The 14,066-nt window shown below is 46.2% G+C and overlaps 1 protein-coding gene across 1 annotated transcript in view; it reads right to left on the bottom strand.

Annotated features, from left to right (window-relative positions):
• The window catches only part of DNAH5 (dynein axonemal heavy chain 5), a 142,434-nt gene that overhangs the window by 82,134 nt on the left and 46,234 nt on the right, over nt 1-14,066 (bottom strand). The window contains exons 34-37 of the mRNA XM_066622914.1: nt 11,897-12,121; nt 8,019-8,191; nt 3,351-3,529; nt 160-347 (exon numbers count right to left, since the gene is read on the bottom strand). Coding sequence (XP_066479011.1) covers nt 160-347; nt 3,351-3,529; nt 8,019-8,191; nt 11,897-12,121 — 765 coding nt within the window. The remainder of the gene's footprint in view (nt 1-159; nt 348-3,350; nt 3,530-8,018; nt 8,192-11,896; nt 12,122-14,066) is intronic.

Raw genomic sequence — 14,066 nt, 5'->3', positions numbered from 1 at the left:
GCTTCCAAAATAAAGGGTTTGGCTTTAATCAAGGGTGAGGACAGAGCTTCCAGGCACACCTGAACATTGTCACTTCACAAATGAAACCACAGAGATGACAAATACTGCAGATTCACTGAACTAACAAATACCACCCAGAAATGTTATGAAAGTGTTTACCATAGTCAAAAAGAGTCCAAATTCAGGATTCATTTCCACACTATCACCATCTGTAAAAATGAAGCTCTTCTTGCGCTCCTTCTTACATGTCAGAATAATTGCAATTTGCTGTGCGGCCACAGATAGCACTGGTAAATCAATGCGGTTAAACTCGTCAAAGCAGCCCCAGGAACCAGATTGAGCAAGGCCTTATATATAAATCAAAGAAAGGGCTTAGGTTAAAGAGGTAAATCACATTACATGATTTGATTCTGGTTGGGGTTTTGGTTGCTTTTAGATATTGTTGCTTTTAATCTGTTCTGTCCCTCCTGGAGAAAACCAGGGTATAATTAAAACAAATGTCAAGGACACTCCCAAATCACAGTGCTTTCAAGAATTAAAAAAAAGTCAACTTGAAGCTATTCTAATTAAGGTAGGCTCAAAACTAGAGCTCCACTTCAGATGCTTACAATAGGTTTCTAATCAGATGAGCATACAAAAGAAGGGTGATTACAAAGGCTGACCTGGGGGAAAGCTGGTTGATTGTTGCTCCTGTCACAATGGGTGGCTTGCTAGACTAGATGGCCTCTGATGTCAAGATTCTATGGATCTGTGAAATCTTCTTCACTTTCACCAATCACTAAACCTTAACAGGCTGTCTTTTAATTCTCCCCTAGGGCTCAGCACTCTGGCACTGCAGTCAAAAGCCAAGCTAAGCCTTGGCAGAAACCAACTGATTGCCCAATCCTTTGCTCCTACACTTTTCTCCCTTTTATGAAATGGAGTTCTTTCTCTTCTACTCTTCCACCAGCCCCTTCCCCCCAAAAAGAAAACTTCCAGCACTGCTGGAGTTTTCAATTCAACCATGACTAGCTGATTGCTCCCGTTTGTGGCAAAGTAGGCAATTGAAAGAGATTACTAGTCAGAAGCATTGCTGATGCATGCTTTGGGGACGAACTACTCGTGGAGAAATGGATTTAACAAAGAATCGGATCCATGCTCAGGACCCACCCCAAACCCCTCAGGTGGGTCAGAACCTGAGTATCAGGACCCACCTAAGATCCAAGAGATACATCAGGACCCACCTGAAATGTTCACTTCTGGTGAGTTCTGACCCACCTGGTGGGTTTTGGGTGGGTCCTGAGCATTTCTTGTGGGTCCTGACCCACCTGGCAGATCTTGAGTGAGTCCTGAACACTTATGGTGAGTTCTGACCCAGCAGGTGGCTCTTGGTCAGGCCCAGAGCATTTCTGGTGGGTCCTGACCCAGCTGATGGGTCTCGGGCCGACCCTGGGCATTTCTGGTGAGTCCCACCTGGTGGGTCTTGGACATGCCCTAGACATTTCTGGGGTTCCCAGCCCACCTGGTGGATCTCGAGTGGGCCCTGTGCATTTTTTGAGAGTCCCAAGCCAACTGGTATGTCTCGGACTGGCCCTGGTGGTTGGGTGTCAGGCAGGCCCTGGGTATTTCCAGTGGGTCCCAGCCCACCTGGTGTGTCTTGAATGGGGCCTGAACATTTCTGGTGGGTCCTGGCCCACTTGGTGGAACTTGGGTGGGCCCTGCGCATTTCCGGTGGATCCAGACCCACCTGGGGGTTCACGGACGGGCCCTGGGCATTTACGTTGGGTCCCGGCCTACCTAGTGGGTCTCAGGTGGGCTGTGGGCATTTCTGGTGGGTCCCAGCTCACCTAGTGGGTCTCAGGCAGGCCCTGAGCATTTCAGGTGGGTCGCAGCCCACCTGGTGGGTCTTGGGCATGCCCTAGGCATTTCTGGTGGATCCGGACCCACCTGATGGTTGAAGGGCGAGCCCTGGGCATTTCTGTTGGGTCCCGGCCTACCTAGCGGGTCTCGGTGGGCACTGGGCATTTCGGGTGGGTCCCAGCTCACTTGGGGGGTGTCAGACAGGCCCTGAGCATTTCTGGCGGGTCCCAGCACACCTGGTGGGTTTGGGGCAGGCCCGGAGCATTTTCAGTCTTAGCACAGCTGGTGAGTCTTGGGAGTGCTCTAGGCATTTCTGGTTGGTCCCAGCCCACCTGGTGGGTCTTGGACAGGCCCTGTGCATTTCCAGTGGGTAACAACCCACCTGGTAAGTCTTGGGGAAGCTCTGTGCATTTCAGGTGGGTCGCGGCCGATATGGTGAGATTTGGGCAGGCCCTGGACTTTTATGGTGGGTCTCTGGAGGGCCCTGCTCATTTCTGGTGGGTCCCGGCACAGCTGGTGTGTCTCTGGCAGGCCCTGAGCATATCTGGTGGGTCCCAGTTCATCTGGTGTGTCTCAGAAGAGTCTTTGGGCCTTTCTGGTGGGTCCAGGCCCCTTCTGGTGGTTTATGGGTGGGCCCTGGGCAAATCAGATGGGTTCTGGCCCACCTGGTTGGTCATGGGTGGCCCCTGGGCATTTCTAGTAGGTCCTGGCTCACCTGGTGTGTCTCAGTAGGGCCTTTGGCATTTCTGTTGGGTCCTGGCTTTCCTGGTGGATCTTGGGCATGTCCTGAGCATTTCTGGTGGGTCCCGGCCCACCTGGGCCAGAAATGATGTCATTAGGCAGAAAGTGATGTCTTTATTCAATATATGGGAGAGCCAATTTTCATGTGGGCTGCCCTTACAGCAATAACATCTCAGCACTGAACAGCCGCTGAAAGCCTGAGGGCCGGATAAAAAGCTTCTATGGTCCACATCTGGTCCCCGGGTCTTATGTCTGACACCCCTGCCTTAACTGTTTATAATGAGCTTTACTCCCTATGCTTGTTATAGCAATAAAAGGTTAGCAATAATGTTAACCCAGAAGGAAGTCAAAGACACTCAATACATTTTAGGACAGCTGATTATCCGCATCCACAAACTCAAGGATGTTAATGTATTGGATTCATGAAAGTCTGTTTTTATTTATTTACTTAAAATATCCACATCCCAATTTTCTTCTTCCCCAAGAGGGCCTTGAGGTAGCTCACAACACTTTTATTATGTATACCCCACTTTTTGCTCAAAATGATCCATCAGGGTGGGGGACTTTCAATAACAATGAAAAACAACCCAGGAGTTCCTTAGTCCCTGGGCACCTGGCAGTTGAGGCACAGTTATTTTTAAGGCAAGGAGGGCGACATGAGCTCCCTGTAGCTGCTCTGTTCTTCATTTTAAATATATGGAATTTCACATGAGAACTTCTATAAACATTTCATAAAAGGTTACAGTTTACAAAGCAGAACACATTCTAACCTTTGTAGATTCTCCCAAGTCCTCTGAAGTCCATCTGATCAGAGCAATTGAAGACCACAACATATTTTCCAAGGCACCTTCCCATGTCTTTGGTTGTTTCTGTTTTGCCAGTTCCTGCAGGTCCTGCAGGTGCTCCCCCCATACTCATTCCTAAGGCTTGAGCCAAAGTAATGTAACACCTACAAGGAGAGGAACACAGTAAAAATCTAGTAAATATCTAGTAAATATCTATAGTGAGGCTATTTGCAATTGCTTTGCCCAGTTGGTGGCCTTAGATGTCAGTTGCATTAAATGCAGATTAAGTCCAAGAACACGACAGAATAAAGAAGGTGTTTTTAGTATGGTAAGAAGAGCAGAAACCTGAGAAAGACAGTATCCTTTGTATCCAGTGTGAGAAAACATCCTCTCTTAGTGGCTGTTTCAGCAACGTATACTTCATTCAGACACCAGGATGAATAATGAGGTACCTGTCAGAGTAGGTGACTCCGCAAACAGTTGCCTTCACATAGTAAGCACAAGTTTCAATAGCTGAAGGTGAATTTCAATTTTAATTATTCTAGCACTAGGAAAGTAATCATGATCAACAGAGCCAAATCCATTCTGGAATTAATCCCAAATAACCAGATTAATTTTGCAGAAAATTGATCTAAGATTCACAGTGAATTGGGCTTCTAGGTCCTTCTGCACAGTGCTATTACACAGGCCAACACACATTTGACTTCCTTAAACGTTACACCAATTCCTGGGTATATTTGGGGCACCAATTCCAGAAATGGCATCTGTTTTGCCCTATCACATCTAGTTTTGAAGACACGGCATAGCCTCTTTAGTGAATGGTTCAAGCAGCTTCCTCATGAGGAAGCCTACACCATGACTTCCTCATGAGGAAGCTGCTTGAATCATTCACTAGTGAGGCTATACTGTATCTCCAAAACTAGATGTGATAGGGCAAAACGGATGCCATTTTTGGGATCAGCACCCTAAATTCATATCAAACCACCATAAAGTTTAGGAAAAACTTTTCTGACTCTCAATTTTGTAGGCCTGTGTTATCAACACTGAATGCTCCTACCTGAGGTCTCCATCAACCCAGGTATATTGCAAGAAGTGGGAGCAGTGACATGCGGTGAGGTCCAGGCCTGGGAAGGCACAGCCATATGAATACTTTCTCTCTCTCTCCCCCTCTCTCCCTCACTCCTTGACTCAGTTTTCTCACTTGTTATCTCTCCTCTACCCTTCCTAAAATAAATTTTTAAAAAGTTCTCTTCTTCCGCCACTCAGAGAAAAGGGGAGCTCAGCAACATGCCTCGAGACAATTGGATAGCTGCCTCCCCTGGCGCTTTAGAGAGCCTGTCACTTTGCACAGGTTCCTTGCTTTTTTCATGGCTTTCTTAGAAGAGGACACAGGCAATTCTGCCTGCTGCCTTCCCAGTAATTGTTAATGCAGGCACACTGCATTTTTTTCATTGGAAGTCAACGACAATGGATGCAAATCAACTGCTAGCTGCTTCTCTGTGCATGGGGGAGGGAGGGGGGAGAGAGAGAGCATGCACACTACTTGACTCACTGACTGTGCTGGAGAAGAAAAGAGTAGCGCAGAAAGGCAAGGTACCTTTTCTTTTTAATTGTTGGGTCCTTGTGCTTTTTTAAAAAATATGTATTTGTGGGTCTGTTGAGGCTCTGCCTTCCCTGACTGCATGTCCCTGAGCAGGCTACAGCAGGAAAAATTCAGAATCCTGCGGAATGGACTGAGTATTATGCATCAGGCCAAATCCTAAATAGTCTGGGGGTTCAATCTGAAATGGTTCCAGAGGGTGGACACCTAAAATCTAGTGTCCTAAACCCCTCCCTACCTGTTTTAGAGTTTGTTACATCTCTAAAATCTGTGCTGCTGACTCATTAGTATACTGGAATACCAAAGAATGAAATATAATTTCTTTATCTCCAGTTGAAGATTAATATGAATGCACTACACCAGGGGTGTCTAACATAAGGGGTGTCTAACATTTTTATCCGGCCCTCAGGCTCTCAGTGGCTGAGCAGTGTTGACATGAAAATTGGCTATCCCATATATTGAATAATGACATCACTTTCTGCCTAATGAAACCTCTTCAGGCCCAGGTGAGTTGGGATACACCAGAAATGCTCAGGACATACCCAAAACCCACCAGGTCAGTCGGGGCACATCATAAATGCTCAGGACTCACCCGAGACCCACCAGGTGGGTCTGGACCCACACAAAATGCTCAGGACCCACCTGAAACAAACCAGGTGGTTCTGAACCCACCAGAACTGCTCAGGACCCACACGAGACCCATCGGGTGGGCTTGGACGCACTAAAAATGCTCAGAACCCTCCAGAACCCACCGGAAATGCTCAAAACCTGCCCAACACCCACTAGGTGGGTCAGGACCAATTGGAAATGCTCAAGACCCACCCAACACACACCAGGTGGGTTGAGACACACCATAAATGCTCAGGACCCTCCCGAGACCCACCAGGTGGGCCGGAACCCACCAGAAACGCTCAGATCCTGCCTGAGAACCACCTGTTACGTGAAAATCCCCTTTTCCCTTCCAAGTTGTGTTTTTATATCTAGTTATGTATTTTGGACTATACAGACCAAGCAAGCAGGCCACTCCTCTCCCAGCACATGTTTCTAAGGGCCATGGCCAAGCTACAAGCACATGAATTACACAACCCCCAATTCCTTGCAGGTCAATGTAGAACCTAATCACTGTGTCTCCTGATTATGCAAAACAAGCATGCACCTATGGAGGAGGAAGTCTATTCTTTTGTTGTAGCTTTAACACTCTTAAGCACCTTATGCAAATTGCCTCCCTCCCCCAGAAGGTCAGCCTGGCTGGTAAGCTGCCTTCCTTCCGGTTCATCACATACTCCACGTGTACCATTGTGTGTTACTGAGCATGCCCACAGCTCTGGGATACTTTCGGTCAGTTTAGATCAACTTCCAGGTCAAAGACAACTCTTAAGAGAGAACTCAGAGCACATGCGGGCTCTCTCTCTCTCTCTCTCTCTCTCTCTGATTGCTCTCTTGCGAGAGTGGTCCTGCGGGACTCTTCCTCCAACTGCCCCCCCCACAGGTAAATATATTGTGCGTCTAAACTTCCCCCCCTTCTTCCCTATCTATCCCTCCCTTCTCCCCCATCTTTAGTTAGCAACTGGGTTTAGCAGATTAAGGAACCCCTAAAATACCTTCCCTACACCCTATCCATTTCTGATTCCTTTTCGGATGCACCCAAAAACATAGCACATGCATCCACCACGAGTTAGGTACACCAGACAAGTATATACTTATCAATTCTCCATGTGTATTACGTTACCTTTGTGTGTTTTTGCAATAAAAATATAATCCTTTGATTGAAAGTTACCTTCCTCCCAGTCTCCTCATTAAGCTAAACAAGGGATTTCTTTGCTCTACGCTGTCTTGTATCCAGCCTATGGTCCCAAAAGTTTCCAGAAGGCTAATATAAATAATTCCCCTAAACAAAACAGCCTTTTTGCTAACACACCAGGTGGCCCAAGTCCCACCAAAAATGCTCAGTGCTCACCCGGAACCCACCAGTTGGATCAGGACCCACCAGAAACACTCAGGACCTGCCCGACACCCACCAGGTGGGTTGGGACCCACTAGAACTGCTCAAGACCCGCCTGAGACCAATCAGGTGGGCCGAGACCAACCAGAAATGCTCAGGACCTGCCTGAGACCCACTAGATGGGCTGGGACCTGTCTGAAATGCTCAGGGCCCACCCGAGACCCACCAGTAATGCTCAGGACCCACCCAATACCCACCAGGTGTGTCAGGACTCACCAGCTGTGAGCATTTCATGTGGATCCTAACTCACCTCTTGGATCTTGGCGGGTCCTGAGCATGAATCCGGTTCTTTGTTGAATCCATTTCTTCATGAGAAATACATTCCAAAGCAAGCATCAGTAATGATGCTGTGCTACTAAACTATTCCAATTGCCTACTTTGCCACAGACTGGAGCAGTGAGCAAACCATGGATGAATTGAAAACTCAGCAGTGCAGGGAAGTTTTCTTTTGTGGGGGGTGGAAGAGTAGAAAAGAAAGAACTCGGTTTTAGAAAAGGGAGAAAAGAGTAGCAGCAAAGGACTGGGCAATCAGCTGGTTTCTGTCAAGGCTTAACTTGGCTTTTGACTGCAGTGCCAGAGTGCTGAGTCCTAGGGAAGAATTAAAAGACAATCTATCCAGGGGTGTCAGACATAAGGCCCTGGGGCCAGATGTACCCAAGGAAGCTTTTTATCTGGCCCTCAGCGGCTGAGCATTGCTGAGATGTTACTGCTGTAAGTGCAGCCCACATGAAAAGTGGTTCTCCCATATCTTAAATAATGAAATCACTTTCTGCCTAATGACACCACTTCTGGCCCCCAGCAGGCATCATAAATGCTGTTTGACCCTTGGTAGGAAACGAGTTTGACACCCCTGCACTAGACAGTCTCAAAAAACAACACATATGATAGGAGGATCTCTTTTTTCCCTTGATTTTCAAACTTGCAAATGCTGAAATTAATATTCCACTTGAGTAAAACAGAATGAGACTCTCAAAGAATAACCTGGAGAATGATACTGGTATGCGGAATATATACTCATTCAAGCAGTTTGAATAGGAGAAATATCTCTCACCTGTCTGTGAGTGGTGTGATGACAAGCCTGTCTGTACACCCCAAAAATTCATTCTGATACGTGAAGGTCACATCTGTGATGTTAATGATCATCTTGTCTGCATCTTCCTTGAAATAAAATCTGCATTGTTTCAGCCATTCAAAATCTGTAGGACTCTTGATATGCATACGGCACTAGGAATAACAGATGATCTGTCATATATTAAGTGTCATATAAATAGCTGAGTCACGATTAGACAGGCATTTGGTTCTCCCACTGGAAATAGCTACTTGTAAATGCACAACAAATCTGGGTACCCTAAGCCAATGGTTCACAAACTCCTAGAGGAGATTTGGGAACCTAATAAGTCTTTGTGGGAGAAGGGGATGGCAACACAGTGATCATGGCTGCAGTGTGATCAAGGGGGTTTCAAACATACCTGGGTTATGCTGGATATGTGGAGGGTTCAGGGGGCTCGCAGTCCCCTCTACGGGCCTTTCCGCTGCTCCAAAACAGTCTTTTTAGTGATCCAACCCACTTCCAGGTTGTGATTGCAAAAGCAGATGTAGGTCATGATCGCCAGAAAGAACTGTTTGGAGCAGCAGGCCAGCCAGCAGACGGAGAAGCAGGCATGCCCACATTCTCCAGATGACCAGCACCATCTGCAGGTAAGCTACAAATTCCCTCAAATCATGGTGGTTTTTGAAGTAGCTTTTGAAGTGCATTTTAACTGAACAGAACTACTTGCTAGTTTTTTCCCAACAACACTGATCATAATAGATTTTCAAAATATGAAGTAAAGAGTAAATCTTCTGCTGTCTTGAACCCAGCATAAAAGTAAGCATATAATATTTTATGTCAGACAGGGTCAATTCATAGCTAGGAGACCAGATCAAGTCCATGAGCAAATCTGTCTGGTCATCAAGAGACTGAAAGCCAAACTTAGAAGAAAACTGCTGCTATCATTATTTCACCTTTTATTAATGTAATGCTTTACATATACAGCCCCCAGATTGAGAACCAGGATGGTGTAGTGGTTTGGGAGGTGGACTCAGACCTGGAAGATCCAGGTTCAAAGCCCCCCTCAGCCACAAAGCTTCCTGAGTGACCTTGGGCCAGTCACTTTCTCTCAGCCTCACCTACCTCACAGGGTTGTTGTGAGGAAAAAAGGAGGGGAGCAGCCATGTAAGCCGCTCTGAGCTCTTTGGAGGAAGGGTGGCATAAAAATGTGATAAATAAATAAATAAATAAATTCCTGCTTGGAGAATAAAGCAACTCCAGGGAATGCAAAAATCAGTCATCTTTTTTTCAGGGGAGTTTTCAAGGAAGAGAATTCTCCAAATCCAGCACCTTTTTCTATTTACCTAGTTATAAATCCCTCCAAGTCCACTTTCAACCTTGTCTAAAATTACTATAATGTTGTGGGTGGCAGGTGACAACTAGAGTAGTAATTCAATCAGCTCAGACGATCAAGTGAAGATGTGGTCAGAGCTCTCATAATTTAAAATACTTACAAGAGAGGAAGTTCACCATGCAGTTTTTCATAGTTCTGTATGAACACCTCCCCCCACACAAAGTCTCCCTTCCATGAAACCCATCAAGGTACAACAGCTCTGACTTTCTTTACATCTGTTCACCATAAGGGCAGTGGTTATGAAACTGGGGTGTAGCAATGCCCTAGCCATAGAGAAATGGCCACTACTCCCTTAAGGGGGTGGCTATGTCACGATGGCAGTGATGTGCTGCTGTGGCAAAGAAAAGGGATTTTTTTTTTACATACATGGGGGTTGCTATGGCCCTCTGGGGACAGAGGGTTCATGGCCCCCTCTGTGGGCCTTCCCATGCCTCAGAACAGCTCCCTGAAGCAGTGGTGGGATTCAGCCGGTTCGCACTGGTTCTGCAGAACCGATACCTAATGTAGGTATTGGTTCTGCGAACCGTTTGCTAATGAGTGCGGCCAGCCAATTGCAGCAGCGCCACTTGCAGGACTGGGAGGGGGGCGCTGGGTGGGAAGGAGAGTGGTGGGGCACCCGCAGAGTGGCCAGAGCAAGCTGAGCGCAAGCAGCAGGAGGAGAAGGCGAGCCAAGGTCTCCAGTGCACCTTGCCTGGGGCTGCCCCCCTTCTTCCCTGTGTCTCTCCTTTGCCATTTCATAGCAGGGACATGCAATGAGTGGGGAGACAAGTGAGTCTGGTGGGGAGGCTCTGCCCACCCACAGCAGGTCCCTGTTTCAAACCCCCCCCCTTCGTAGAGCCCTCAGGCCCCCTCAGAACCCAGCTAGAGTTTCCCGCGTGAAGCGCTCACTCTGCCCCAGCACTCCCTACCCTAAGGCGGGCCGCTTATGAAACGAGAGGAAGGCGCCTCCCCTTTCCGTGCCTTTTCTCAGCCTGGCTGGGGAGGGGAGCGAGCTGTGCCGCATGGACTCAGGTGAGGGGCACCCCCGCCACTGCTGCTGTCGCCGCTGCCTCCTCTCCCCCCACCATCCTGCGGCGCACCGTCCTCCTCTCTGCCTGCGTCCCGCTCGGCTCCCTTCTGGCAGGACCTCTTCCATGCCTCACATGCACATTATTTATTTGAGGGAACAATGTACAGTAATAGGGAGGAGGAATAAAAGAAATCACTGTTCTGAAATGCTTAAAATAACAGTAACAGAGGCCGAGCGGAAGTGTATACCACAAAGGAAGAAGGGCTTGACTAAGTCCAGGAGGGTGCAAGCATGGCTAACCAGCCAAGTTAGTAAAGGGCAAAGAAGCTTCCTTCCGTAAATGGAAGTGACAAAAGAAATGTAAGAAGGTGATACGGGAGGCCAAGAGATACTATGAGGAACACATGGCCAGCAGCATTAAGGGTAATAATAAAAACTTCTTCAAATATGTTAGAAGCAGGAAACCCACCAGAGAAGCAGTTGGCCCTCTGGACAAAGAGGGAGGGAAAGGGGAGATAAAAGGAGACTTAGAGATGGCAGAGAAATTAAATGAGTTTTTTGCATCTGTCTTCACGGCAGAAGACCTCGGGCAGATACTGCTGCCTGAACGGCCCCTCCTGACCAAGGAATTAAGTCAGATAGAGGTTAAAAGAGAAGATGTTTCAGACCTCATTGATAAATTAAAGATCAATAAGTCACCGGAACCAGATGGCATCCACCCAAGAGTTAAACTACCTTTTGGTATATCTTTTGGTATACTTAAAATGGTCATTAGGACATAGAACCTGTTGTTAATGTATCTGAATCCCACCACTGCCCTGAAGTGATCATGACCCACTTCCGGTTTTCATCGCCAAACCTTAAGTGGATCGTGATCATTTCAGGGAGTCGTTCTGTGGTGTAGGGAGGCCAGCAGAGGGGGCTGTGAACCCCCCCCCCATACTCTCAAGAGGACCATAGCAACTCCTAGGTATGTTTAAAAAAAATAAAACCCTTTTCTTCATGGCGATAGCATGATTGCAGAAGTGCTGTTGTCGCTGTCACCCCTCCCCCCACTAATAGTTACAGTGGTCCCTACTTTCAGGTAAAGTTTGGGAACCACTGTTATAGGAGGCTGGGGTGGGACCCAAAAAGAGTATGGAGGGTTAAATGTGTGTTGGTTGGAGAAGAAGCCCTGAAATTGTTTCCTGCTGAGAATAAGTTTTGATGAGTAGCTGGTATTGATCATACAATTCAAATTCAATAATACTATCAAACCTTGAACAGAAGTTACTGAAAAATCATGTGTATGACGGCAATAGTCTTTGGACAAACTGAATGAAACACACAACAATAATGAAAATATTATCAAACCTGTTGAGCCAAGATTTTTGGCTCTAATCAACCAGATTTTTTTAAGATACACATATACTCACTACTAAACATGTTTCTGACTTTTCCTGATGATTGTCTACAATTAATAATAAGCAATTTTACCAGGTCATCAAATATATCCCTTTGGTGCACATGAATGGTGATCAATGTCTCGTATTTAACACGCTCCACCAAACTCAGATCCTTCGTAGTCATGTCTATCAGAGTATTCAAGAGGTCCAAGAAAAACTGATTTGTTTTCTGCATTATTTTCTTATCATATTTTGCACTTTTCAAAGCTTCTTCAGCATCTCGAGTCCAGATCATTTGAATGCCCAGCAAGCCAACCTTGAGAAATATTTTTGGGATACTATTTTTAGTTCAGCTTTCCAAAACCTAAATATTTCATCCACTAATTATTTAAAACATATCTCATCTTGATATATATCAGAACAAATATGTGGAAATTAGTGTTAAGTGACAATTAATCCATGAACAGTATTGGATGTGCTGCATATTCAACTTCCATGCATGCAAAATTCATGATTCTTTAACCATGGTTAGTGAGCAGGCTGCAAGATTTCATATTACTCCCACAGTTCTTCCCTCTCCAGCCTGAGCCCTTGTCAAAGGCTTATGTTGGCAAGAATTTTAACCATGGTTAACATTAACTTTAACCAGAATGCATGAGGATTCAAACATTTCAAGGACTGAATAACAGCAAATTCTGGTTTATGTTATCCACAGTAAAATTCAGTCTTAAATATAAGGCTTAAACATGGCTAAGGAAGATGGAAAGGGGTTGGGAGTATCTGCACTAGAGTAGGGAGAAGAGGGGAAAGGGCAGAGATAAACATATATCTTATCAAGGCAGCACACCGCCTATTACATCAGGGCTATCCCTAAGTAATCTATACACAGGAATGTTTACTCTTTTTGTCAGGGTGGAATCGGGTAACGGGATTAGATTATAATATTTAGGGTAGAGTTTATTAATAAGATTGCACAGTACCATGGACCAGCAGGATGATGGGTAACAAAATGGCTTGACCTAATAACAGCAAAGAAGAGAACTCTGGTCTGGTAACTTCAAAAGCCAGTGAGGGATGGTATTTCTGCAAGATGGCCCATTTAAGGACAGTTAGGATGAATCGCAGAGACCAAATGGTCAAGCAGGCAGAGCCATAAACAAAAGGGCTAATTGCTTTCAAATGCTGAGAGGTCTAGGTGCCAGTAGAGACCTTGAAGAGAGATACGGGTAGATGGGGAATGTAACACAGGTGTGAAGAATCAGCCTGGTAACTGAGGGATGAGGTGGACATGACATGAAAGATGACTGGTTAGCAACTTGGGGTGATGTGACTCAGCATAGTTCTAATTAGGTGATTGGCCAGGGAACCCTTGTGGGCCTTGGAAAGTTTCCTATAATTATGCGCAAGACAAATTCATTCTTTGCTCTTGAGCCTGGCATCTGCCGCATGAGTGCTGTTGGAATGAGTATCCATCTGCCAAGCTAACTGTGTTTGGTAGTTAGCAGCTTGAAGTAGGGAGATTAAGACAGTTTATTATTTTCTGTGCTGTATGTATACTGTACCCAGGTGCCTTTCCATCTCTCTATCCTGGTTTAGCCAAGATGAGCATTGGTCACCTGAGAAAACTGTAACTTATTTCTTAATAAAATTTCTTATTTTGAGTGTATGTGCGTGTTTCATTCTGGTGAGGTTTGCTCATGAGAAACCAGGGCTTTTGGTGCCTGCACTGTTGGTGGGTTATTGAGGCTGAAAGGAAATAGCCTGCCCCACAAGAGTGAAGAAGCCCTTAAGGCAGGGGTAAGCCTCATCACACTTTTTTATTTTAAAGAGCCTTCCTTTAGCCTTTCTTCTCTAAGAGCCCAATCCAACGCAGATATACTCAGGAGTAAATCTAACTATAGTCAACTGGGGGCCCAATCCTTTCCAACTTTCCACCTCCAGTGCAACCACAATGCAGCCTAGAGGTAAGGAAACAAATATTCCCATTCCTTGAGGAAGCCTATGTGACTGTCCCCCCAACCACAGGATGCAGTGCACACCCCATTGGTATAGCTGCACTGGCCCTGAAAAAAATTGATAGGATTGGCCCTGGGTTTACTCTCAGGTAAGTGTGCATAGGATTGCAGCCTAAAGGCCAAATTCTATCCAACTTTCCAGCACTGGTGAAGCCATACCAATGAGGCATGCGCTGCATCCTGTGGTGGGGGGAAGCCATGGAGGCCTCCTCCAAGTAAGGGAATGTTTGTTCCTTTTCCTCAGGG

This window comes from Tiliqua scincoides, chromosome 4, assembly GCF_035046505.1.
Source record: "Tiliqua scincoides isolate rTilSci1 chromosome 4, rTilSci1.hap2, whole genome shotgun sequence".
NCBI classification, from domain to species: domain Eukaryota; kingdom Metazoa; phylum Chordata; class Lepidosauria; order Squamata; family Scincidae; genus Tiliqua; species Tiliqua scincoides.
This window is presented reverse-complemented; position numbering and strand designations above follow the sequence as displayed.